Source organism: Kryptolebias marmoratus, linkage group LG4 (genome assembly GCF_001649575.2).
Source record: "Kryptolebias marmoratus isolate JLee-2015 linkage group LG4, ASM164957v2, whole genome shotgun sequence".
NCBI classification, from domain to species: Eukaryota; Metazoa; Chordata; class Actinopteri; order Cyprinodontiformes; family Rivulidae; genus Kryptolebias; species Kryptolebias marmoratus.
The window spans coordinates 17,567,933-17,594,866 of record NC_051433.1 but is presented as its reverse complement, the minus strand read 5'-3'; the positions used below and the strand labels follow the sequence as shown (position 1 = coordinate 17,594,866).

Below are 26,934 nucleotides of genomic sequence, written 5' to 3'. Positions count from 1 at the left end.
ATCATCAAAATTAAACGAAATAAACATTTGAAATATATGAGTTTGTATGTAATGTATGAATATAATATACAAGTTTCACTTTTTAAATGGAATTACTGAAATCAATCTACTTTTTCATGATATTCTAATTTTATGACCAGCACCTGTATGTGTGTGAGCTGCTTTGTGTGTGTGATGTCGATGGTGTAAGTCGGGGACTTCATGCCAGATTCTCATTAGCCAGCTCCAGCAGCCTAACAGCATCTAATGAACTCTGCAGAGCAGTATTGTCTCCTCCAGTCAGCAGGGAAATCACATTACAGAGCTCATCTTTAACCATCACCCGCCTCTTTACCAACATGTGCTCACAGCTTCATCAACACCTCCGGCTCTCCTGGAAATTCTGGATGAAACACAATTTCAGTTTTAGGACCTTTCTACTTCTCTTCCTTGCTTACGGAGAGTTAAAATATTCAGTGAGGGTTTTTTTTTTCTTTCAGAAAAAGAAGTAATCTTTAAACGGAAAGAGCTGGTCAGTAATGTTGAAATGAAAGTTTTTGTGTTGTTTATGTAGGGATCATTGCCCACAGTTTTGTTCAACTTGATTTCCACTTTGGATTAGAATAAAGAATCGGTTCTCTAAAAGCAAACAAACTTGACTGCAAATGGCTCATGCACATTATGCAGTTTTCCAGGATGTTTAACTCAAAGAAAAGTCAGTGAAAGAAGTCTGTAAAGAATGCTGTGGAAAAAAAAAACAAAAAAACACAACAAAAGACATCTGAAGAGGTTCAGGCTGACCTGGAGGAATGTGCAGGGCTTGTTTCATTCGTTTCCATACATTTCACAGTGGACCAGTGAAGACTCTGTGGACAAAGGCAGACGGAGAATAACATCCCCATTATAAAAGTGGGCACAAAATGGCAAGACTAATAATGTAAAATCTAATAAGTTAAAGTCTCTTTGGCATATTGTTCTCTCAATAAAGGAAACCAACACAGTTTTGGGACTGCTGAGCATCAGTTTGTTCTAGATAATGAAATAAAGTCTTCTGGGAGAAAAAGACCATATCTACTATAAAAACATAATGATATTTTCATCATGGTATGGGCCTGTTTAGTTTATTCCTTGAACTACATGTAGAGCAACAAAAAACATTAATTCAACAGATTATCAAGGCAATGACCATAAGATCCACCAAAATGCACAAAAATGATAAAAGGTGTGTACATGAACATCATAGCAAACCATTGGTAAGAGCTAAAATCTGTTAATGTAAATTGTTAAGGTGTGTTTTTGTAGTCAATTTAGTGAAACATTCATGATAGCATGATATTCACTGTTGTGTTCAGTTCCTTTTTAGGCAGATTGCCCCAAACTGTAGGAAATAAGGCAAACCTTGAAGAGAAACTTGCCTGATTTTGCACATAAAGCCTAATTGTTGGTCTAAATTTGCTTGTGAAGACATCTGTGTAAAATCTGGAGGAATCACCAACAGTTTAATGGTCACGCTCCAGAGTGACATTAAAAAGTTATTTCCGCAAACAGGAGACTTTAAAGGACAAACTGGGAATGTGGCGAAATTTTCCCTTCTAGTTTTATTGCACTCAGTTACACAAAAAATAGAATTAAACACAGAAGTCCTGCTGCTTACCTCAACACACTTGATCTGTAAATTTACAAAGTAGATGAGCTTTTCATAAATTTAAATGGTCTTTTATTGAAACAACTGTCTTTTGTGTGTACTCTCATTGTGTTTATGAAAACTTAGATATTTCCTTCAATAATAAACTCTTCCCTCTTTCTTTTTAATTAGCTAGTTAAATATAAATCCATTGGTTTATGCGCTGTACTATCTTCTATATGTGAAATTTCTATTCGTCTTATTCTTCAGTATCTGCTTGAAGAGTTTGTGTGTCTTTCTCAGCCTTTCTTTGGCATATTGCTTTGCAACAGGCACTTTGGGAGTTAAAATCCCACTAATTAAGAAGACTTAATTACTGCTTCTCTCCTCCTCTCCTCCTCCTACTCCTTTCCCACTCCCATTCTCTCACCTCTTTTTCAGTCTAAAGCCCGTACTGGTGATGCCCTCTTTTCTTCCACCTACTCTCCATACGTCTTATGCCATTTTTATTCCCAGTCTCCCTTCTTCTCCCTGCGTTGTTTCTCTGCTTACACGTTTTCGTGATCTTTTCTTATTCTTCTTTCTTGCTGTGAGGCTGGTGAGTGGGCTATCCTTTTGTAATTAGTGAGAGGTGAAGATCAAGGAACCAGGAAATTCACTGCTGGTTTACTCGGCACAGCAGCAGCAGCAGCGTGTGAAAGCACGACCATTAATCAGGCCTATGCTAATTAATGTATGTGGAACAAGTCGAAGTCTGAGGACGAGATAAAAAGAGAGAAAAGGGTTAAAGTGCAGGAAGGAAACACCAACTTTATCTGTTTTGTTTTATTGCTTCTTCTTTCATCATTTTTCTCTCCTGACCTTCTCCTGTTTTTCTTCCTCTACAGTTTGGCAGGACGGAGGTGATAGACAACACGCTGAACCCCGACTTTGTCAGAAAGTACATCCTGGACTACTTTTTTGAGGAGAAGCAGAACCTTCGCTTTGACTTGTGAGTGACTATATATCATCATCCTTCCTGTCCTCCATCCTCTGTCACTCTCCCTCTGCTCTGTCCACAACTTCACTTGTCATAACAAGTTAGGAATTAAAACTGCCTGTTTGGTAATTCTCTCTCGTAAACATGACCCACCAGCTCCTTTGTACAGAAAGATTGCCATATCTCCTTATTACAAGTGTTTAAATGTCAGACTGGTAGAAACAGAATACAGTTTGCAGACTGTTCTCATTATAAAACACATCAAGTCATGTTGCAAGAACAAAAGTTTGTGAACCTTTTATAAACCATTACATGTTTTGTAGAGAAGCTCTGTTTCGTGTTTGTGGATGCAAAACTAACACCTAGGAATATTGTCTCACAGCATTTTGTGAAAGTGCCGTAGAACAACTGATTTTCACTTTTAACAGATAAAAAGTTCTCAGTGAAAATCCTTCTGTGTAGGTGAAGTGTTGATCCACAGAAGTGTGACTGTTTCAACAGTGGAGCTTTTGTCTTTATGAGAAGAGAACAATAACACAATATCAATAATTGTAAATGGAAAAACATCAAGTTACCTTTGACTTGAATTGATTTAGGTCTTATATTATTACACAAAACATTTTTTTGAATTCAGGTTTCAATATTCATCCATTTAGCATTTCTTTACACACTGTTAATATTCAAAGTGCCATTCCTTGAAGGAATGCATATCGCCTGCTGCCTCGTATGCCGAAGTTTTAAACAAAGGTGTGACACGATCTGTTAGCACTTTTTGACAGAGATAACACTCAGGTACCACCACACTCAATTTGAGCTTTAAAATGAATGTTTGTTTGTGTCCTAATGTCGATTAGCTGTGGCAGCCATCTTGAATTGGTTGACGCCAAAATCAGCTGTAAATGTACATGTCATGATTACTTTCAGAGAGTTTCATTAACTCTTTCTCTCTCGCTAGGACATGAGATATTTTGCTAACACACTCACAGACACACACACAAAGAAGCACTTACATGATCTCCCGAGAGCATTATTGAACATGGTAATAAACACACAAATGCACAGCTGATGTACCCTTTGTAAAAATAAAAATATAAAAACATTCTAAGAAACTAATATTTGCTGAAGCCTGTTTTTAAATTAAAATGTAAATTTTTATCACACTAGTTTTTGCCTCAGCATTTTAGAGGAATCACATGCACACAGCCATTAGTGCTCACACTGTACCTCAAATCATTTATAAGAGATGTCTTTCTTAAAACATAAAAGCTGACTATGTTAAACTTTCCTCTACTTTAAGTTATGTTCATTTACACTAATATAAATCTATCTTTGAGAGGTCGCTTTTAGCTGATAAAATCAGTCAACTGGAGGAGCTTTGGGAAAATACCTTTTCATTGCAGACTTCCTGCGCCTGAAGAGGAATAGCAGGCAGTACCTCGGTATGTGGGTCTAAGTGAGGCAGTTTGAAAAGTAAATAGGCATTTTTACATAATGACTTTTTATTTTGCAAACTGTCATAAGTTTTTCAAACTGTCATTGGGGAATTTTCCAACTAAATCTATTTTCTGAGCATAGCAGGTTTTTTTAATTTAAATAGCATTACATCTCCTGTGTTTACTGTAGCTCATTATGGATGGCATTCAGTTAAATTTGAAATGACATCAACATTAAATCTCTTTAAAACAAACCCTTAGTGAACCTACCTTGACTGTCTCCAAAGTTATTTGACACTTTAAACAAAAGTAACTTATTTTATTTAGTCCTAGTTTTTCATCTGAAAATGACAAGAATGGACTAATTAAAGGCCTAGCATTTATTAAAAGGATGCATTTTTAAACTAATATCATTTTAGTTTGAGTAAGGACAGATTTAGTCAAAGCTTGTAAATGATGGTATGAGATCTTGTTATGAGATCTTGCAAGATCTATTACATTTGGAGTATGTGTTGAGGATGACTCTCAGCTACTACCACATCAAATATTAAGCTCAATATCTGTAAAACTAAATTAGTTGAAGCCACTTTTGTGTTTGCTAAGTTCAAGACGCTGTGGCAGCCATTCCAAGTTGGATTGACTCGAAAAGTTTACTAGTTGTGGATGTATAACTAATGATTACTTTCTGAGAGTTTCATTGAAATTCATTTTGTAGTTCATGAGGTATTTTGCTAACACGGACACATACACACACTCACACGGACACAGGCAAAACTATTCTATTTCATGATGACATATTACATCATTAAAGAGAAAGGACATTTTAAAAAAGAAAGGAAAGTTAAGTATTTTTACTAACAATCATCACATGTTTATTATAGTGCTCCATTATCTTCTCTTTCCTTGTTATATATTCTCATGTAAATTAGATTTTCTTCTTTTTTTTTCTCTCAGGAAAAAAATGGTCCAGTTAAACCTGAACCTTGTTTACTGTTCCTCACAAACAGGAAACATCTGAATCTAGGTGTCTTCTGAATTTACACATTTGTTTACTCAAAGTTTCATTCTAGCATTCATTAAAATATGATTTAATATTACGTTATAGTGTTATATTTCTTTCCTCCGCCTTATTTCATTTTAACCAACACTTACTGTCATTGTCTTTTCCTTCCTCAGTTGTTTGTGACAGCAGGACAAGATACATGTCTTGATTAAAAATGGCTATTTTGCTTTTACTTTTTTCCTCTTAGGTATGATGTGGACTCTAAAAGCCCGGACCTGTCCAAACATGTGAGTCCACGTACAAATTTAACTTTGAACAGCAGATAAATGAAGACCAATCTTCAGTAAACTCTAAATTACCTGCTTGAAATGCTCTGACAAGGACAGAACTTATTGCATGACAGAGTTTGTTTTGAACATCGTTGGTCTGAGGTTGAAATGATTAAGGTTTTCTGCTTTATGCACGCTCTAATTGGATATTGCCTGCAGCTTGTTTTTACTTTTCTCAAGATGGAATAAAACAAACCCCTTTATTGCCTGATCATGTAAGGATCCAAATGCAATTTCTCATTCTTGTTTTCACACAAAGTTATTGGGTTTAGAGTTTAAGAGATGTATGTTTATAGTATAAAGGCAATTTTGTAAATAGATTATATATTTCTTTTGAAAGTTTTAGTCAGCTTTGCACAGTCTTGTGTCCCTGCAGTAATAAACATTGTGCAGTTATTAGCTGTACAATCTGAGCAGAAGCATTGACAATGCTTTTAAATGTTAGTTTCCATTCTAAGCAGTTCACTACATGACATTGGACATTGTGATTCTGTTTCACTTTGAGCACATAAGTTTTTGGGGGGTTTTTATTCCATTATGACTGGAAACTGTGGTGTAGGGTTGGGCGGTATCCCATTTTTAATATCAAGTCTCCCTCAATATATACTGCAGCACACATTATTACTTTCTGACTAGAAAGACTTGTCATCTTCTCGTGTAATATAGGGGATTTAAAGGATTTCTAACAAAATATTTTTACCCTTACTATTTTAGATAAAAAATGCAACAGACATTTCTTTTTGTCACTGAAGTCATGTCAGAGAAAAAATTATAATTTAAAAGAAAAGAGTTTGATCAAAGTCTCATAATATTTCAATAACTTTACAGAATAAACATGTCACCTCTAAGAGTGTTTTTTAAATTTTCTTTTTCAGCATGTTGCTCCTATCAGATTAATTCATGGAACTGCAGACCTGATCCTGTCCAGTCTTTTCAGTGTTACATTAACACTGTCAGTGTGTTCATTTTTACATGTTACACTTGAGTTTTTAGCGTTTATCAATTTATTGATGTGTTGAACTAATTACTCTTCAAAATTAGTGATTTAACACTGAAAAACATGAACACAAAGACACTCTAGTGTTATTATAACATGGGCAATTTTGCTGTACAACATTTTCTTTTATTCTAACTGCTTAAGGTATACTTTTTTGTGGTTCTAGCTTTATCTGCCTCTTTCTGGTCGTTAGCCTCTGACAGCAGGTGCATCAGTTGTGAGGGTATAAAAAAACAGCAACAAATTTGGATAGATTTGGCTGACCTTAATTTAAAAAAGTTCTGTCATTAAAGACATTTTTATGTGAGTTTATCTGGTTCTAAAATAAAGAAGTACATACTGGTAATGGAACAAGCAAGTTGTGTCGTCAACTTGATGTTTAACACCAAAGACTGTTTAAAGTATACTGGGTCCAATATGGGATTCTGGAAGTTCATGCCGGAAGGGGACCAGCATTAAGACCAGTTTTAAGTCCTGCTCCTCCATGTATACAAACTGGACTTTGCACTCATTGAAAATAAAAATACACCTCAAATATTTTTTTTCAAGTTTTGACTCTTGTTGATTCACTTACTTTTTACCTTGATGCTGTGTGTTCAAATATTATTATTTTTTAAATACATTTAGTTGTAAGTGGTTATTTCTTAAATAAAAGATTATGTGACGTGTGCGGAGGAGTAGGCGGGACTTAAAGCCCAACTTCCCTAATGCGCCAAAAAATACAACAAGGCAGTTTCTGTAAAACGGGTCCTCATGGCTTCAAATCTCAACAACATGAGAAGACACTTGGGACACTTGGTCTAGTAATACAAAACATGTTGATGGATGATACATTGAAATGCAGTAGTCTTTTTGTAGTCCTCCGAAACAGTTTCTACAGGTAAAAATATTATCGCCACACAACAGAAATGACAAGAAAAGGTGACGGAAAGAACACTCTCCATACACTAATGTAACATCAGTTTCATTTTATTTGGACATGGCCAAGAAATAAATTTACAACTGAGCGTTTAAGGATGGTATTCAAAGCAATACTGTTGTTATTTTTGGATACATCAATAAACTGTATAACTATGTTACTGCCTAACCCTACTAAGGTGACAAAAAGCATCACAAACATTTGTACCAAAAATAATCATTCCCGATGATTATTTGATGCATTTGGATGATGGGGGTTTGCCTTTTTCCATCATTTGCTTTTGGGTTTTGCCGCAGCATGTATATATCTTTGATACCAATTTGAACAGTGCCAGGAGTGTTAGGTATTTGGTTTAGTGTTGTGCCTTTGGTATATGATGTGCTCTGTTGTTATTGTTGTTGCTGTCGTTGTCATTGCTGCTGCCGCCCAACTTTTCTGGAAGCCCGCAGAACTCAATGTAGGTCCCTGCATCTCTCTCACACTCACACTGCATGGCTGCTGTCTCACCTTAATGATTTGTCTCTCAGAGGGAAAGATAACGTCAGTCATCAGAATTAAACACCCGAGGAAAGCCAAAGCAAGCTGTCTCAGCAGCTCCAAACTGTTGCTGCAGTCTCTAAGAGATCAACAGTTTTCAAACCAAGATCACAATATGATGAGGTTTTCCAGGCATTTACATGTTACAGTGGGTGGAATCAGTGAGCAGATCAGACCAGAGACCTCTTTGAAATGAAAACACTTCTGGCTGATGATGAATTATTTAGTGGACCCTGTCTGCCAAGGCCAAAGTTAAGGACTTCTGGTTTGGATTGCCCCACAGTGTAATGCTAAAACCAAACACAAAGAGAGGTTCTTTGCTTGTCTGGTTAAAATTAGTCCTTTTGACCAGATCGATGCTGAGTGACATTGAGAGACTTTGTCCTATTAAAAGACACATCACATTTGCAACTAAAACTGTCATTCTTTCATTAAAAAATCCTCAGTGTTAGTGTCCTTCTTATCATTGATCATAAAGTTTTGTACTCATCTAAAGTCACCCACTTGCCTGTTATTTCCTTCAAATTATGGAAGCTCCTGTGGTGTATTTTTTTCTATGTGTGCTCCAAAATAGAGCCAGGCAACAATCAGATCCTGCTCCAGTAAGTGGAAAAAACAATCCACTGCTGTCTTCATGCTGTATTTAGATTTGTTTGCAAAAATCAAGCAAAAATTCTAAAGCAGCCTTGTGGTGGGATGCACCAATTTTATTTGAGACTAAAGTTAAGACGATATGACATTAAAAATAAGCAGAACGTATGGAAGTCCTTTGAGATCCAAACACTCTGTATGTAATTCTGTGTGTTCAGCAAACATTTTGTCACTGGAAGGTCAGATATCACATTCTTTTACCACCTGTCATTATGTAATCGTCACTAAAGCATTTTGACCTTATAAAACATATCATAGATGAGTCATGGAAACATGCAGTTACCATAAATGACATCCTGATGATAATTTGTGAACATACTGTGAATAGTCTGACAGACGCTGGATACTTAAGTAAAAAGGAATAGATAAATTCTAAATGTTTTTTAGTGAATTAGTCATTTTGTTAAGGTGTCATCATTTTTATTACATTTTCTGACTGTCTATCCCTCAAGTAGCTGTAGTTTCCAACAAATTCTTGTTTCAAGATGTCCCATACTGTTGCTTGTTGTTTTGATTAAAATGCTTTATTAATGAGCCTAACTGGGACAGTGATGTTTATCTAGAGCACAGGTGTCCAACTGAAGGCCCTTGGGTCAGATTGGGTCTGTCCCCCAAGATAATATTTTAAATGTATTAGATCTGGCCTTCCAATCTGTGGCAGATCAAGTCTATTGCTTTTGCTTAAAAACTGAGCCTATTTATTGCAGTCTTCTTATGACAGTTCGTCAGTTTTAAAGCCAAGAAAGTTATGCTTTAGTTTTTCAGTAATCTTTGATTTTTGACATGGAAAGAGCAACAGAGAACATTGGATGAGACCAAACTGTGGTTGATAAACTTGCAGCTAAGAAAAGATGTTGGGTGCTTGACCCAGGTTCTTGTGCATCAGAGTAACAGAGAGTCTGCTTTAATCTGTATGACCTTTTTATGTATTTTATTCTTACTTCAAAGTCAGATGTTAGTAGGTGTATGTTGTTTGGTGAGATTTTTAGTTGATTTGATGGATTTTGATAAGATGTATTGCTAAGAAAGAAAATATTTTAAAATTTGATGATAAAGAGTAAGGCAAAATAAATGAATGCCAATGATGGGCCTGATCTGTTTTTCTTTGTTCATTATTTTTATGTTTATTCCAAATTATATAGACTATGTCATCAGAAAATAATAAAGTTGTATACCTATATGGAGAATTTGACATATTACATCTAAACCCATGGTTAATTTCTGTCTTGTTTTCGATAAATATTGATCCAGATTGGCCCTAGTGTAGAACCAAGTTTTCAGTTTTGGCCCCATTAAGCAACTGAGTTTGATGCCTGTGATCTAGAGGAAACTATCCATCATACTAAAGAGGTAACCAAGGTGTCGAAAGCTGACATCAACGGATTTTGACCAAGCTTTCATATGCAACAGTTTGGGAATGAGAATAACTAGGACTGTCAGAGTATGATGCTGTATGTATTGGCCTTAAGTCTTCAGTCAGCCATGGTTGTTATTTTAAATTATTATTATTTTTTAATATAACTGATGATCTATTAAATGTCAGACATTCACAGAACATTATAGACTCTTGATCATTAGTTAATAAAGGGCAAAAAGACTTCATGATAGATTCTGCATTAATTAATCCATTCAGTTATCATGAGTCATGCTAAGCAGAACATCAGTAAATTGCACCATTTGTTGCCATAAAGTGTTATTATTTTTACCTTATTTTAGTAGCTCCCTGTTGCATAAATGTATAAGGACCTGTGAGTTACGGTCACATTTTATTTCCGAAAATCTTTGAAAGGTGATTTGACTTTAAATAGGTTGATTTGATATCACCTTATTGACCAAACCACAGTGTGTTGCTGGGTTTAAAGAAAGAAAGAAAGTGTACCTTTTATTCAGCAACAAATCAAATGCTACAGTTGTCTGCTAAGAGTAGAATGAAAGATACTACAACATAATCAATCCCTCAGTCATCTGAATTTTTAAGAGACGTCACGTCAAAGTTAAATGTTAGTTCACAAGCCAAATATTTGAGTTTGACATGCAAATGTGAATGAGCATGAGTGAAGATTTTATTTGAACAAAAAAAAAACGTGCTTGAATTTATTGTTTGCATGAAAACTGTTGAAAGTTAGTTTTTAGGTATGACTATAATCACGATTTTGTTTATTTCCTTTTGAAATAAAAAATCCTCTTTTTTTTCCCCCATTCTTTCAACATTTTCTTCTTCATTTCCTGCAGGACTTTTTGGGTCAGATGTTCTGTACTCTCGGGGAGATTGTTGGATCACCAGCCAGTCGACTGGAAAAACCACTGGGGTGAGTAAGAGTTTAACGCAGTTTTCTCATGCCCCCTGACTCCAAGTGAGATGAAGAAACAGTTTGTTGCAGTAAAAGGGAAGTCAGAACAGCAAAAAAACAATTTTGGTTGTGTTGGGGGAGATATGCAAACAGACTCATTTATCATGGTTTCATTTCAAATGCTCTAAATCAGACAACAGGTTTACATCCAGGTTTAAAATTTAGAAACACTAAAAAATAACTGAGTCAGAGTGATACAAAAAAAAACCCAAAAAGGAGCGAGGAAGGAAAGACACATGGGTGATTAAGACGAGAGATGTGAGAAAAAGACTGGACAAAAAAAGACAAGGAGTGAGGAAGGAGACAACACGTCTACAGATGTTTTCCACAGATAATTATTGTCATTAAAGAAAAGGGGGAAGTGCGGAGCAAAATTACCTAAATTACAGCTCGTCTCTTCCGCCTGAGCTCATACGTAAGCAGAACGGAGTGTTAATTGGCTATCCTGTGATCTAAATTTTTTACATCTGTCAACCACCATCATCATCATCATCATCAGTCTGCTGGACTTTAGTGCAGTTCAGGTGATGAAATTTAAAAGTTGCACCCATCAATCTGTCTTACTTTTGAATGCATTAACTTTGAGACCATTACAACTTTTTTTTAATGTACAAATTAAACATTTCCAAACTGATGGACTGATGTGTGAAATCTGCCCAATGTTCAGTACAGTTTGTGTGCAGTAACTTTTTTTAAAATTTGTTAACTGACCCGAATAAAATGCTTAATAGTGTGTAACTTTATTTTATTTTTACATGTTCAGCAAAATTCAGACTATTGATTTTATTTTGAATGGAACAGTAATAAAAATATGGATTTTTTTGGAGATATAATATTTTACCTAAATTCTTGTTTATATGTTGCAGAGTTCATTGAACAGTCTCGTTAAATCCCCATACATCACTGCAATGTTTGTGCCTTAATTAAAACCTATCAGGATCCATATTTATGTTTATATTTTTGATCTTCTTGTGGCGTTTCCTGTTAGATTTTGTTTTTAATCCCTTCATGTTTTTTTTTGTGTCAGTTCCTTCTTTGTGTTTTCCAGTTCTCTCTTGCCCCACCCATTCTCACCTGTCCCTAGTTGTTACTTCACCAGGTGGATGTCATTTAGGTTTATTAGTGTCTCCTTCATATTCTGTTTCGTTGTTGTTTTTCAGTTTGGCGTTGTCAGCCGTCAGCTCATGCTGCAGTCATGGTTTATTCCTCCTCCTCCTGTCTTTCTGTGCTTTCTGAATTAGTGAATTAGTTCCTTGTACAGTTTGCTGCCATGTCAGCCTTTTTGTTTTTAAAATTAAGTTGTTCCTTGAAGTTTCTGGAGTCTGCCTGCATACTGGGTCCAACCATCCCACAAACCTGACACTCGTCTGTTAAAACACACACACTCTCAGATTTCTTTATGCCACAAAAGTGAGTCTTTTTAACTGTAGCCATGATGTCCTGCATAGATTCTTCTGAAGAAAATGGCATTAAGCAACATTGGGTCATAGTTTAATTTCATTTACCTGTTGATGCAGCTATAATCACGCAGGAGAAAGTCATCCTGTAATTCAGAAATAAAACCCAGACTGTCTTTGTCAGATAAATATCAAATTCTAGTTTCACATATTCACCGAACAGAGGTCAGAGGTATTAGTGCTATATCTGGCAAAGGTCGTTAGATGTTAGAAGACATAAAAAGTCTTAGATGTGGATCAACTGTTCATTCTACAGGGTAAACAGAATACAAACATGTGAAGTCTCTACAACTGTGTATCTTTACATCCAGCTGAGGGGTAAATTAAATCCCACAGAGGCAAGGTTGAGCTGAAAACAATAATTTTGTTTTGCCTATTCTATTAACTGGCTTGCAGCTGGTGTTCTCATTGTGGGGTTTCTCTATGGTTTTTGTACCTGTTGTGTTGTTGCATTTACACAAAGGTATTGCTGTATTGTCTTTTGTGCTGCAGACGCCTGCGTGGAAATTTTCCATTTCATAATTCACAGGCTGCGTTTGTAATTAGTTGCAGTTTATCACAAACCACAAAGGGCAGAGTTGCACAAACGGATATGTTTAAGAGGACAGGCTGTCAACTCTTTTGTGCCATCAAAACAAACTTTATTAAAAATAACATTTGCTTTAAAAACTGCTTATTAGTAACTGCTTTGCATGCCTAAGTTTTTATGGGATGACAAACCAAATTCTGGGTCAGTATGTATGTAAAATCAACTCCATTATAGCCATTTTTGTTTTTGCTACGGGTGATTAGTTATAGTGGCCATCTTGAACTGGGTTGATTCTAAAAGGTAAGCAGTTGTCAAAATCTGTTCAGTGTTTCATAAAATATTTTGTTGACAAACAGACAAATACACACACACACACACACACAGACGTTTACAATGATTCGATTGCCCGCCTCTCGTGGTGGCGTGCCATAATAAAACACATTTTTGATGGAATGTTGAGTCCATTGTTGGCATGTTTGTAGAGTGACGGTTCACATGAGGCAAGGGGATGAAACAGCCTCAATTTTGGCTGTGACAAATGTGTACTGCTAATGAGATTAGTCAGATTTATGTACTCGGTCATAAACTAAAAATTTATCACCTTAACACACAGTGCATAAAAGCATACCTGTTCTTGCTCACTATGATAAAACACTTTAAAAGTGTGCGTGCCTCTCTTTCTGCATGTATATATGGGTTCTCCAATCATTGACATTTTTTGCTTAAGAAGATTTTAACAGTGCAAATATAAGTGTGCCCTATGCCTCCATATTCATAAACCTTAAGAATGTTATTACAAGTTTAAAATCAAACCATTTCTTTCTGAGCTTAGAATTTATTTGTCAGGGTAAGAAACGGAAAAGGAAGGTTTGCCAAATAATTTATTTTTAATTTGACTCTGTAGCTGAGAGATAACAAAACTGCTTGCCAAATTGTATTCTTATGACAGCCTTTAATCATTATTTAAAGGCTGTTCAAAAAAAGAAGAAGTTTTTTTCCTCTTCTGGAAACCTCTTTGACCTAAATCTAAAAGAAAACCGACATTCAGCCTCGTAGCATATATGTTGTATGCAGTGCTGTTGAAATCCCACCATACAGAACTGTTTATGTAAGAGTTTTTTGTGGCTGACACAGTTTCATGAGTCTGATGTTCTGATTCATTTAGTTCCTTTGCAGACTGATGAATGAGTGCGATTTCGGTGGACATGTGAAACCTTTTCCAAATTCCACATTACAGATAAGAACCCCATCATGTGGATCAGCAACTTTATAAGTCATACTTGAGAGGCTGTGTGGCACATTTATGTGATCTTCTCAATAAGGGGAGGCTGTCACTAGGGTGGAGAAGCAGTAAACAACCCCACCCTCCCCCCTACACACACACAGCTGCAGTAGATCCACTTCCCCGTAAAATCTGTCTCCATGTGATGATTAATTCATATTTCAGAGCCTGAAAATTGAGAAGCATTTATCTGAGATGTACAGAGCTGATAGTAGAAGGATTTTGACCATTTGTTTCTGTGTTAACTGTCTTTCAAAATGCAAAATAAAAACATGGAACAGAATAAATAATCAGCTAAGACTTTCGTATCTGACAGCCTCCTCCTGCCTAAAAGTTTGGATTTTATCAGAAATAATAACCTCTACTTTACATTCTACATTATCAAATCAGATGCAGATTTGTGCAAAGGTCAAAACACAATATGGTATAATATAATACTGTATAATATATGATATGATATAGTATATGATAGATGATTTAATATAATAGAATTCAATTTAATATGATACAATGACAGTACAATATAGTACCACACAAAACAATGAGATCCAATCCAATATGATATGATACAATGCAGTATAACATAGTATAATACAATAATATATGTAGCAGTACAATACAATTAGAACCAAAACCATATGACAAAATACAAATACTATCATACACTATAGTGTCATTCAGTACAGTACAAACCCATTTAATTCAATACAATCCAATACTATTTAATCTATTACATGATATGACAGAATATGAGACGATACAATACGATACAACACAACAGAATACAATATAACATGATACGATGCAATTCAAGTTTATATAATTTGATATAATAAAATACATTATGATTCAATGCAACGCAAAATGATACAATGCAGTTGGACACAATACTGCATGATATGAAATTATATAATATGGTACAACATGATGCAATACAAAACACTTTACTGGCCCCTTGGGGGAAATTTGTTTTGAAGTCCTGTCCCAAAAGCTGAAAATGAACTATCAAAGTTATCATACAAAATTAAAACTTAACCCAAAAATATGATGATTAAAAAATATATAAATAAATATGGAAAAATAATTAAAACGAGTATTTCACAACCCTCACCACAGTACCGAGAGACATATTGCACATCGCAATATCATTTAATTCTGAACTTGGATTAAAATCTCCATGAATGCATAAACAAATTAATTTTTTATTCCCTGTTTTCACTTGTCAGTGGTTAATTGTAATGGCTTTTATCTTCCAGAAATGACTGCTTGTTTAATTAGGTGGCAGGGAAAAAAGGGCTTCTTGTGAAGAAGTATAAGAGAAAGAAAGTGACATTATTAAACTGTGTGAGATGCAAATAAAAATCACAGCAGAAAGAACGCAGAAAGCAGACAAAAGAATGAAGTTAAAAAAAAAGTGCAGCATAAATTCCTAAAACATTACATATGCAGGTGAGCGCACATACTGTAACCTCTCATTTCTTCAGTTAAGTGTTCTCACTTAAATTATTCCAAAATGGTGTCTTGACACAACTCAATTCCACTTATAGAGAAATTCAAGCTTCCTATATAAAATGTCCAGCTGTGAGGCCATATTATTGGTTTATGTGCAAATATACTAATATTTTGTCCACAAGTATCACTCATTAACATTTAGTAGAAATAATTGATACAATTCATACATTAAAGTAATTTTACTGTTGAGTACAGCTTCACAAGACGATTGCTTTTGGTTTAAATGCACAGAGAAGGACACTTGACACACACATTTGTCTTCAAACCTCATCTCTCTTATAATCTTTGCCCTTCTCTTTGCAAGGAAAGTAAAAAAAAATCTGCCTGCATTTGCAGATTTCTGAGACTAGAGGTAAAGACTGTATTTTAATATTTTTTTGCAGCTTAATAATAGACTCCAATAGACTACTACTGATCTTATATTCTCAGCAGGTGCACACTATCTTTGGTACAATCATGCCCTTTTAAAGCAGGCAAAACATTTGCACCTATCAAATGATTTAAAGTTTGAAAAGCTGTTAAGTACAGTCATAAAATATGTCAAAATCAATGCTGACCTGAGCTTCAAGTTTTTTTTATTTTGAATTTATGGTCTTGGGAAGAATCAGTGGTAGTGCACACGTCAACAAGGATTATTTTGTTAGTTTTGTTGTTGTTTATGACCATTATGTCTGTGCACTTTTAAATAAAAAGCATCACAGATATACATACATACTATGGTTAAGAATACTTTTAAAATTTGTGGTAAATCGTAATTAGTAAAGTGCATCAACTCTCCTGATGTCCTTTCATGAACAAATATTTCACGGTTCATAAAGTTATCCAAACTTCTTTTTGAATCTAAAAGACATTCAGACATCAGAAGCTACAGCCACATCAAAGTCTTAGTGTTTCACATACATGCAGTCACACTGAACTTTTCCTGAAATAACTACCTACAGAGTACCACTCACTCAAGTACCAGGAGAATATTTGACAGAATTCTTTGCCTAAAGGTTTAGGTAACAATTCAAGAAATACAAATTATCAGTGGCGCAACGGAACTGCTTATCAAAAACATGACTTTTAGTTGGGTGTTAGGACTTTATTAGAGCAATTATGCTCTTTTTGTTCTAGAAGGAACAACCTAACACAATAATCTAAGAAGCCCGAGACTCTTGTAACACTGCATACCTGTTTAAAATATTTATTTGTGAAGTTGGATTTAGTTATTTTGCATGTTGGCTCACTGAAATATCTGTTTATGATAAACTTAACCATCAAAAACTACATTAACAGGGAACTACAGCAGTGTACCCACCAAAATGCTCCATGTACTTTCCAACAACTCTAGTGTGTGTTGAGGTGCATGATTTTCCCTGTAATCATTTATTCTACATATATGGTGTAACTACTAGGGTTTCATTTCATATACCAGTACTTTACTTCCTAAAATACTGTTATTATACGGACAAGAAGTCTGTTCAGCTTTTCTTCCCACACATGTTCTATATTATAAGACTGCTTCAGCCTATTGTGAAGGCTGCAAGTCACAGGTTCAGAGTTTGGTCCTTTATTTTAAATGCTACCAGGATGTCATCTGTTCTCAAAAGACTTTTATCCTGATGGTCACTAACAACAACAACAAAAAAGCTAAACAGGAGGCAAAAAACAGCCCTGAAACGTCAAGGTCTCATATGGATGCTGACTAATGCTTTTGGTCTTGTACCATTATGCGGCTCTAAAACCTAGCCAAGTGCTTGTTGTAAACAACATTTGAATGGAGTCTGTTTCCCTGGCAACATCAGCGAAGTACTTTTATCCACTCAGCATAAGTAGTGTAAGACAGTTATGAGTCAGAGCCAATAATTTCTTTGACTGGAATAAAAACTTGCTGAGCGGACTGTGAGGTTATTCTTCAGACCTTGATCAGTTTTTTTGTTTTTCTTTTACAAGCTTACAGGTTTACATATATGGCATTTTTGGTACATAACTGCTGTTGAAGATTGGCAAAATATCAGATCAAGAAACCTTTGCCAATTGTATAATGCCTTTTGTCAAATGGCAAAAGGCATAAAATTCATCTGTCAATATTCAGAGCCCTGCTTTGAGTATCCTTAATAAGTTAGCAGGTAATTTAGAAGAACAGGGATCTACTGTATTTTCAGAGATTTACCATGAAATTCTGAAGTCTGAAGATTTTAGCTCTGTCCTGGTTGGCATGCCTCTTAAATGACTCATCCAGAAATGAGACAATATTTGTGGAATGGTAGGGATCCCGCTGCTCGGCCTCATTGGGAAAGTTTACTCTAGGGTGTTGGAAAGCAAGCCCCAATTGTTAATCTTCAGATTCAGCAGTAGCAGTGTGGCTTTTGTCTAGGCTTTGGAGCAGTTGCTAGGAAGGAGTTTGATTGTCCAGTCCACATGTGTTTTGTAGACCTGGAGAAGGCTTACATGTTCCATGTGGGATTCTGTGAGTGGTACTGTGGACATATGAAATTATAGATATCTGGTCTCTGCATAACCAGACCAAAGGTTGTATTTGCATCCCCATCAAATCAAGCTTGTTTCCAGTACAGGTTGGACTCTTTCAAGACTGTCCTTTGTCTCTGATCCTGTTTGTGGTGTTCATGGACAGGACCAGGCTCAGTCAAGGTGAGGAAGGTGTATGGTGTGGGAACCTCAGGTTTTCATTTTTGTTTTTTGTTGTATTTTTCGCAAATGATGTGTGTGTGTTTTCCTGACCGTAGGTAGCACTTTTGTCATGCAACTGCCTAGCATAAAATTTATTATGGGAATATATTAAAACTAATCAATTACATAATCTATTCAGATTGCAAAATCATAATATACCATAGAAGAATATGTTTGGAACAAATGCAACACAACGTTACCTTTTTCTGAAAGGTAAATGAAAGAAATCATTGTCTGTGTGTGTGTGTATGTGTGTGTGTAAATAAGAGTGTGACTGTGAGAAACAGAAACACAGAGCCCAGCCGCCAAACAAGACATTTGTTTCATCCAGACATCAAAGACGCTTTGCTCTTTTATGACAGCTTCAGGTTTGCAGCGCTTTCTTTCAAGACTCCAATGCATTAAAGTGAGTGCTACATGTGTTACATAATTGAAATGGGTTTCTTTTTTATTATACCAATTATATGGATGCTGATCAAAATGCCTTACAATATCTATGTGTCATTTCTCTGTATGTAGACTTACATACAGGATATATTAAATATGAAAAAGTAACTTGGAATTGATGATGTAAAATGTGTTCTTCTCACTCAGAACCTGTAGTTAAATAAGTCAGACCCAGCTGAATTCATTTGTAGCATTACTCTTTATAAGGTGTTTTTATAAATGTCTGATCAAAGCTGCTTTCATGACCCTAATTTTATTTAAATCTTATTTAAATCTTTTTGTACTTAATTTCATTCTCCAGTCCAGGTGCTTTAAGGGTTTTCATTTGAGCGCCTTTTTAGTTCCACTTTCTTTTCAGCTTTTTATAAACAAATTTTCTAAATGGTTGACAATGATTGTGAAATCACTGTCAGTAATGGTTTACAGCGATAAATCCATGACTCTGCAGTATGTTTCCCTTTTTGTGTTTACAGTTGTGTTCAAAAATAGCTGCTTTGACAGTGTTAAAAGATTATTTTTTTAATTGTATATGCATGTCTTAAAGGGCTGCAGTAGCTTGGTGGTCAGTGCCGCAGTCTTGTAATCTTGAGGCTGCAGATCTGAGCCCAGGTTGTGGCAGGAAAGGCATCTGGTGTAAAACAATTGGCAAATCATTGGTGTGAGTTTGCTTACTGTGGCATCCCCTGAAGAAGGGAGCAGCTGAAAGAACTTGTCTGTGTGTGTGTGTTTTGTGTGTCTTAAGACCAGAGGAGCTGACAGGAAACAGTTGATTCAATATGTGCCATCTTCGGCTGCATGTAGGAGGGGAATTCAAACATGATGCCATGGCATTTAGGATTGAACTGACAAGGCAAAGTCTAACTGTAATCTTGCTTTAGAGAAGGAAAGCCTTTTTTGAATTTCCCCCTTGTGAACCATAATTACTGAGAGAGGCTGTTGTTGGTCTGCATATTCACTCATGTGTGACTAAGTGATGAAGGGAAACAAAACAGCCTTCGTGCAGTCTGAGTAAACACCACCTCTTAGTGAGTGGAAAATTTGGACTGTTATATTAACATAAGAAATAAGCTTTCAATTATTCAAAAACATCCCATGAGACAATTTAGCATTCTGTTGCTGTTTGGTTCTAATGTGACCGTAAAAACGTTGATATAAAAGAGAAATTACCTGTTCTCATTATGTCCCAAGGTGTTTGCTGCAAGCCTGTCATTACACACAGCAGAATTGCCAGTCATTTGCTGCTTCACTCGATGTGCTGGAGAAAATAAGCTGAATGCAAATTTTCAGCTAATGTTAAATGGAAATCCCTTCAACATTCTGCCGTAAAAAATGCATTTGACTTCATTAAGCTGGAGGATTGTTATCAGTGATTCATTAAACTTTTTGACTTGGGCAAAATTTCATCAACTTGAGTCAGTTTTAATATGCTCTGACAAAAGACTGAGCACATTAGAAAAAGCTGCTAATATTCAGTTTTCTTAAAACAAATAAACAAACAAACCAAAGTTTAGATTGCTGTTGAAGATAAAATCTGTGAATTTGTGTAAGAAATCTCAACAAATGGATGGATTACTGTGGGATTTGGAAATGTTTGATAAATGTTATACCTTCCTATCAGGTAGGATTTTTATTTCAGACCAAATGCCTGCAAAATGTAATTGCTGGTATTATATGAAGGAATGCATGTTGCCTTCCCCCTGTCATGCCAGAGTTTTAAACTACAATCATTTCATGCTGAAAAAACTCTAGTTTTAGCCATTTTGGTCAAATTTTGAAAACAGCGTGAAGCACAATCTCACACAATATTGATCAATCTCACTGTTGGAATATGTGTTATAAATGAGTTTCAGCTGCTGCCACATTAAATTTTAGCAATTTTTTTAATTGACTAAATATAACCAATTATGCATTGGATAGGATTGGGTTACTGTTGCGGTCATCTAGAATTGTATTGACTCAGAAAGTTAATTAATTGTATATGTACCACAAATGATTACTTTATGAAAGTTTTATTAAAATATGTCCAGAGGTTCATAAGATATTTTGCTAACAGAAAGAGTGTCAGTTGAGGGCAGCACAGCAGCACAGTTGTTGGTAAGACGGCTGCAGGTTTGCTTCCTGTCGGAAGCCTTTTTTTTTTCTGGAGTTTGCATGTTCTCCCTGTGCACTCTTGGGTTTTCTCAGGGTACTCGAGTCTTCTATCACAGACCAAAGACATGCACGTTAGGTTAATTGGTAACTCTAAATTGTCCCTAGATGTGAGTGAGAGCGTGAATTATTGTTTGTTTCTGTGTGGCTCATTCCAGGGTGTACCCCACCTCCTGCACAATGACTGCTGGAGATAGACACCAGCTCCCCTTTGACCTATAAAATGAAAAAGTGAGCAAAGAAAATGAACTAATGAATGAATAGATGAATGTGGCACAAATAGTAGCTCAAAGTCATCATCAACATCGTCATAAAGATTTACAAAGTATCTCAATAGAAGACCGAGTGGTTTTATTTTCTTTATTTATTGATTGGAAATGTTGGAACTGTGCACAAAGAGACATTTTTCCAAAGCTCTGCCTGCAGCTGTGAAGCTACAGACATCCTGGAGACAAGCACAAACACCACATTTTTCAGTCTGTGCCCAAAGAGTATCTTCTAAAAGCGTTGAACGTGCTTTAAATGGCTCCATCAATGACAAGCAGTCAGAATCCTTTCAGTTTCCCTCCCTGCTTCACTCAGCCTCATACATTAAACTTGACATTCTGTGTTTGGGTCACTACAGGGAGATGCTCCAGTGTGATTCCTGCACAAGACTGTACTGTGGTGGTTCTCAAATACCCACAAATTGTTGGCTATCTATTACATACTGTTAATGGCATAGCGTGATGTTATTTAGGTTCACTGAGGACATGCAGAGCAATAAAGCTGCTTTAGTGTCAAATAAAAGAGACTAATTGAAGTGAAATTGGGAATAATTTTTTAAAGCACAAAATGGCAGAAAAATGTTTGGAGGCAATGTAGCGGAAGTGTTTTTGAGCATGTGTGGCCTTTTACTGCTTCTGAATTCCTTAAATGTCAGTGGATATTGCCGCTGTAGAGTAGGGAAATGGAGGGAAACCATTTCTGAATGTCAGTAGAAGCATCTATGCAGAAGCAGGACACCAAACTTTATAAAAAGACAAATCTAGTGTGACACTACAGCCACTGTTTCAAGTTGTCTGTACTGGATGGAGTGACACCTGCTGTGGGATGTTCTCAACCATAGGAATTTCTGATCTGAGACACTTTATTTACAGAGTTTTCAGGATTAGGACTGAGATGGTTACAATACGTTGCAAAAGTATTCACCTCTCTTGGCTTTCTCTTTTTGTCTGGCTATTTCTCCATAAAGTCCAGTTATGTGCAGTTTATATTAGTCCTATAGATGACAGATCCTCCCATCTCTACAGAAGAGCTGCCCAGCTCCATCAGGGTTATTTTGGCCTCCTGGGTGTGATTAATCCTCCTTAACTAGTCTGAGTTTTGGTGAACAACCCTTCATGGCAGGTGTTCTGTGGTGGCACAGTCTTTCCATTTTCTAATAATAGATTCATAGATTCTTTGTAGGACTCAGGGTTTAAGATTTTTTTTAATAACCCAATACTGATTTAAGCTTCTCTACAACTTTGTCACTGACCTGTGTGGAGAGTTCCTTGCTCTTAATGCACTAACTTCATCATTTGCTTGGTGGTAGTTCTGACTACTTTGAGGTGTTTTACTGGTGTTGATTCTGAGGACTATTAACAACAGGTGTATTTATACTGAGGTCCATTACTTACAGTCAACAGATTAGAAAGGTTGAATACTTTTGAAACCCACTATACAATTAGAATTCTTCTAGAAAGCTTAGCATTTGTTGTTCTTTGTATAATTATTTGTAAACTATATTGTTTCAGCTCAGCTCCTTACCAATACTTCAGTAAGAAAACACTCGTTTGTCTTTGCAAACACAAGTTGTCTCTGCAACATTTGTCAAAGCCCCTTCCAAAAATATCAGCAGCATTTTTTTCTGTCACTGTTCTTTTTTAAAGACAGACCTCTCTCATAACCCTTTATGGGTCTTTCTTTGTAGAAAGTAGCTCTAATGAACTTGAAAATGTCAAATGTAAATTTGACCAACACCTCAGCCGGCCATTGTTTCTCTCAGTGTTTGAACATCTCAACTCCACAGAACACAAAGACATTCAAAGTCCGTCACTTTATGAAGCCACCTGATCCTGTTCTGTGTCGTTGGGGGATGGAGCCTTTCCCAGCTGACAACCTGCAGCTGTCAAGGTCTAACTCAGAAATAGTTCATATAGTTTTATCTCATTTCAATGAGTTTAGATCCTGTGTTAAACAGTATTGCTTGCATTAGTTAAATTACAGTATATTTGTGTTATATTAGTTGTGCTAAGTTGACTTGTAACATGTAGTAGTGTTAATTACTTTTATTTACCATTAGAAACATTGTGTTTCTTCATTCAAAAGTACAGACTTGATTTGTTGTTCATATGTAGAAAAACATCTTCACAGTCCTCTTTGCAATCAGAGTGCTTCTAACCAGTTATATATAAGTAGCTGCTTTCATGTATGAAACTGCAAAAAAAACATTTATTACATTCTTTGAGTGGTAAATTGTGGGTTTCAAGAAGGTCAAGACTCCAGCAACACTCAAAGAACAGCTTTTTTATTTAACCTGAGCAACTCAGCTTGTAGCCTTCAATGGGGTTAATCTTAAAAACATCCAGCATTCATCAAAATGTAACTATTTGGAGACAGAAAATGTACAAATGTTGCTAAACACAACATTATGGGTACAGTGCCTATAAAAAGTATTCACCCCTAGGATGTTTTACCCTTTTATTGGGAAATCTTGGAGGACAAAATGATACTGTCTGCAAAAAAAATTGTGTTAGCACAATTTTCATTTTCTGTGTTACTGCTTAAATGGTATAACATCAATTCTGAGAAAAGCAGGGTCATTATGTAGAATGTTAATAAAATCTGAATCCAATAATTTGCACATCTCATACCTTAATTTTTTTCCACAATAGAACAAAGCAAACATTCCAAATGTTTAAACTAAACAATTCTACAATTTTCTGGAAAAAAAGATAATTTCAAATTTTATGGCAGCAACATATGTAAAAAAACATGAAACAAGGACAACAAACAGCTGTAAAAGTAAGTGGTAGCAGCTCTGCCTGGTGGCATGGACCTGGTTTGGATTAGCACAGTGATAGCAGCTGAGGACATTGAAAGAATTCCTCCCACTTTCAGGCAGTTTTTCCATTTCCACTGCCTGTCGAACAGATCACTGTGCTATCCCTAATAAAGTCAAGCTATTCCTGTCTGCAGTGGCAATTCTTGTTAGCAAACCAGGCTGCATGAATTCAGGAGTTATGACAGAGCCTTGTATTATGATGTACTACAACCAGCAATATCTTCTGCTTGAGTTACTGCCTGTTTGTTCTCCTTCGTGTTGCATAATAAAAACTTTGCTTGAAACATTTGTTTCCCTGACTTTAGCTATATTCTGTTCACCACATTACCCTCAAAGAATAGGCAAATTAACCTTATCTGTTCAGATTTTTCCAGCAGGATTGAAAATAGAACAATTTGATCCTCCCCTGCCTGAAAGTCCAACTGTTCTGCTCTTCTCTTGATTTTCCACTCACCTCACCTGTCATAAAATGACACATCTCTTTTTGATGGATGGGTACCTGCAACTCGTTTCCTACACTTTTATTGAGCTTTGCTCTCTGTGCCTCAATATACCTGAGATATGCAGATGCACACAAACAGACAGCGGTGGGGGGCTTCAGTTGGTACCTTCTCTGTGTGACGTTCTTTGTGCGATAAAGCTCATGGATGTTTGCCACCTCCAAATAAAAAATTGTGCTCCTCATGAATTACATTTTCAGCTTTGTGAACACTGGATCTTACATTTTCAGCTGTCTGTCTGCTCGAAGGATTTTGCATGTCTCAGATGCAAAAGCAGTTTCAAAATTGAGAGACAACGTTTCATCTTTTCAAGTTTTCAAGTTGTATCTTGTCCAGGTGCTTTGGCATCATAATTTAGTGTTACTGTGGTAACAGTTTGTACATAATCCACTCTCTTTATGCGTTGCTGCAATTTTCTAAATGCCAGTTAAAAGTTATTGTTTGAACTTGAAAGAAATCATGTCATTTGCAAAAAGACAAACATGTAATGCTGAGCACAAAAAATTAAATAAATAACACAATTCTTTATTTTTAAATGCAAGTAAAAGAAATTCTGTTTTTGTAAATATTAGTTACTGTAAATTGTTAAATTTTACACTTCACATTGTTTATTTAGTTAAAACAAACTTTAGTTTATCATGTAAATGTGCCAAATGCAGTCACACAAGCTAATTTTAATCTCCAATTTCAGACAGGTTAATAGTTAAAAAAGTAAATCAAGCCTAAAGATTATACACCAGCATTCTTGCTATCACATAAAACTCAAATCTTAGTTTTCTGGATGGAAGTCTTGCTTTTTTCTTGCTTTTTTCCCTTAGAAAACAACCCCTCTTTGTGTTGAGGTGAGGGATTTGTGCTGCTGTATAATCTAAGTGGGCCAGAATGCTTCTACCTTCCTTCTGTTTTTGTATAATGGGCTGTTTACACTGTTGAGAGATGAACCGGACCACTGGGAGTTCTCGGTGTGCTGCCCACTTCTCCATGCTATTAATGAAGAGCTGGTGCAGTGCTCTGAAGGCCAATCTGAGCTCTGTAGCTGGGACTGAAATGTGCTTCCTATAGCTGTCAACCTTCATGGAAAATACAGAAGAGCACAAAATCTGTCAAATGAACACATGATATTAACAGAGTTGAGTATGCAGTGAAGTAAAAGTTGCAATTTATAAGGTCTTCATTGAATTTACTGTGTTTCTCCGGTATAGGTGCTATGTCATTTTCACCAATCTAGCATGGTTCACAGGTAGTGATATGGCAGATGCATGTTTGCATGTTTGTTTGTTTTTTTTTTTATTAATTTTTTGCCAGGCAATGTCTGCCTGGTAAAATTTTTTGAAAATGTCTGCCTGTTCCAGCCAGAGCATGAGTCAACTTGGAAAAACTGCAATAATTTTTCTTAAGACTGAGCCAAATGCAGTTTTTTTTCTAGCTCTGAAACTAAAGTTCTGCATGTGCAAAAAACATTCCAAATAAAAACAGTGACTCAGTGACTAAATGTAATCCAGGATTATGAAATAACTGGCAGCATTATAGTAATGTTGTTCATTAAATTCTATATGTTGTCTAAAACACTCTGCATCCTGTTATTTTTATTTTTCATCTTTGGCCCAAGGTGCAAATGGAGATCTGGTACAGTATGTTGATAACCCCATGTCCCTCTCTGCTACTGTCTTTTACTGGTAGAGGGATAAATCAAGCCAACTTCCACAAAGGGACCTCTGTTTGCTAACACATGTGTCCACTCACACATGTGTGCAACACATCAACACACTGACCACAGACAAACACTACATTAGATTCTCAGGTCACGCTGTGGATTCATGGTGTCTAAACAATGTCTAAATCTGCTTCTTTCAAAATGATTCTGTCGTATATCTTTTATTTTCTTTCCCTTGGACACCTCTTTTCATTTGTCTCTCTCTCACACACACACACAGACACCCACGCTTGTCATCCTCTCAGATTAGACTGAATTCCTCTGGAGCCAGCGGCAATTCTTTGATTGTTCTCCAGAGAAGCTTTGATTGGTGGGTTGCTTTCACGAGCTGAACGTTTCTGTTGGGAATGACTACACTGCAGGTGTGTGTTTCTTTGGAAACAAAGGATCTTATAGTAAATATGAGGTAGAGGTTTTATTTCCTTGGAGGGGTTGGTTTGAGTGGTCAGGAAAGAGTAATGACTGGGATTGTAATTGCTACTTGAGGGCTTCTTTTCCACATGGGCACCTATAACCTCTTCCTTTCCTCATGCTCTGTCTGTTTCTCTTAAAGGTCTAGGCTGATGAGAAGTTACTGTTCTATTTTTATTTTTTCTGTAAGGCTGCAGCTTTACCTCAATCATCTGGGTGCCCTAAAGTATATTTAAAGATTTGAAGAATAAGAGAGAAAGGCTAAAGACAGCATTTACCTGTCAGATCCAGGGGTGGAAATTAAAAATTTTGATCACCAGCCATAGTGGCTGGTGGACAAAATTTTTTACCAGCCACTCAAATATTTTACC

At 36.0% G+C, this 26,934-nt stretch overlaps 1 protein-coding gene across 2 annotated transcripts in view; it reads left to right on the top strand.

Moving 5' to 3' along the window:
- The window catches only part of cpne5b (copine Vb), a 132,075-nt gene that overhangs the window by 41,056 nt on the left and 64,085 nt on the right, over window positions 1-26,934 (top strand). Inside the window, exons 5-8 of one of the 2 annotated variants that reach the window (XM_025010188.2) lie at window positions 2,491-2,594; window positions 5,266-5,305; window positions 7,706-7,720; window positions 10,684-10,760. In XM_025010188.2, the coding sequence (XP_024865956.2) occupies window positions 2,491-2,594; window positions 5,266-5,305; window positions 7,706-7,720; window positions 10,684-10,760 (236 nt within the window). The remainder of the gene's footprint in view (window positions 1-2,490; window positions 2,595-5,265; window positions 5,306-7,705; window positions 7,721-10,683; window positions 10,761-26,934) is intronic. The other variant, XM_025010189.2, reaches the window with a different exon arrangement.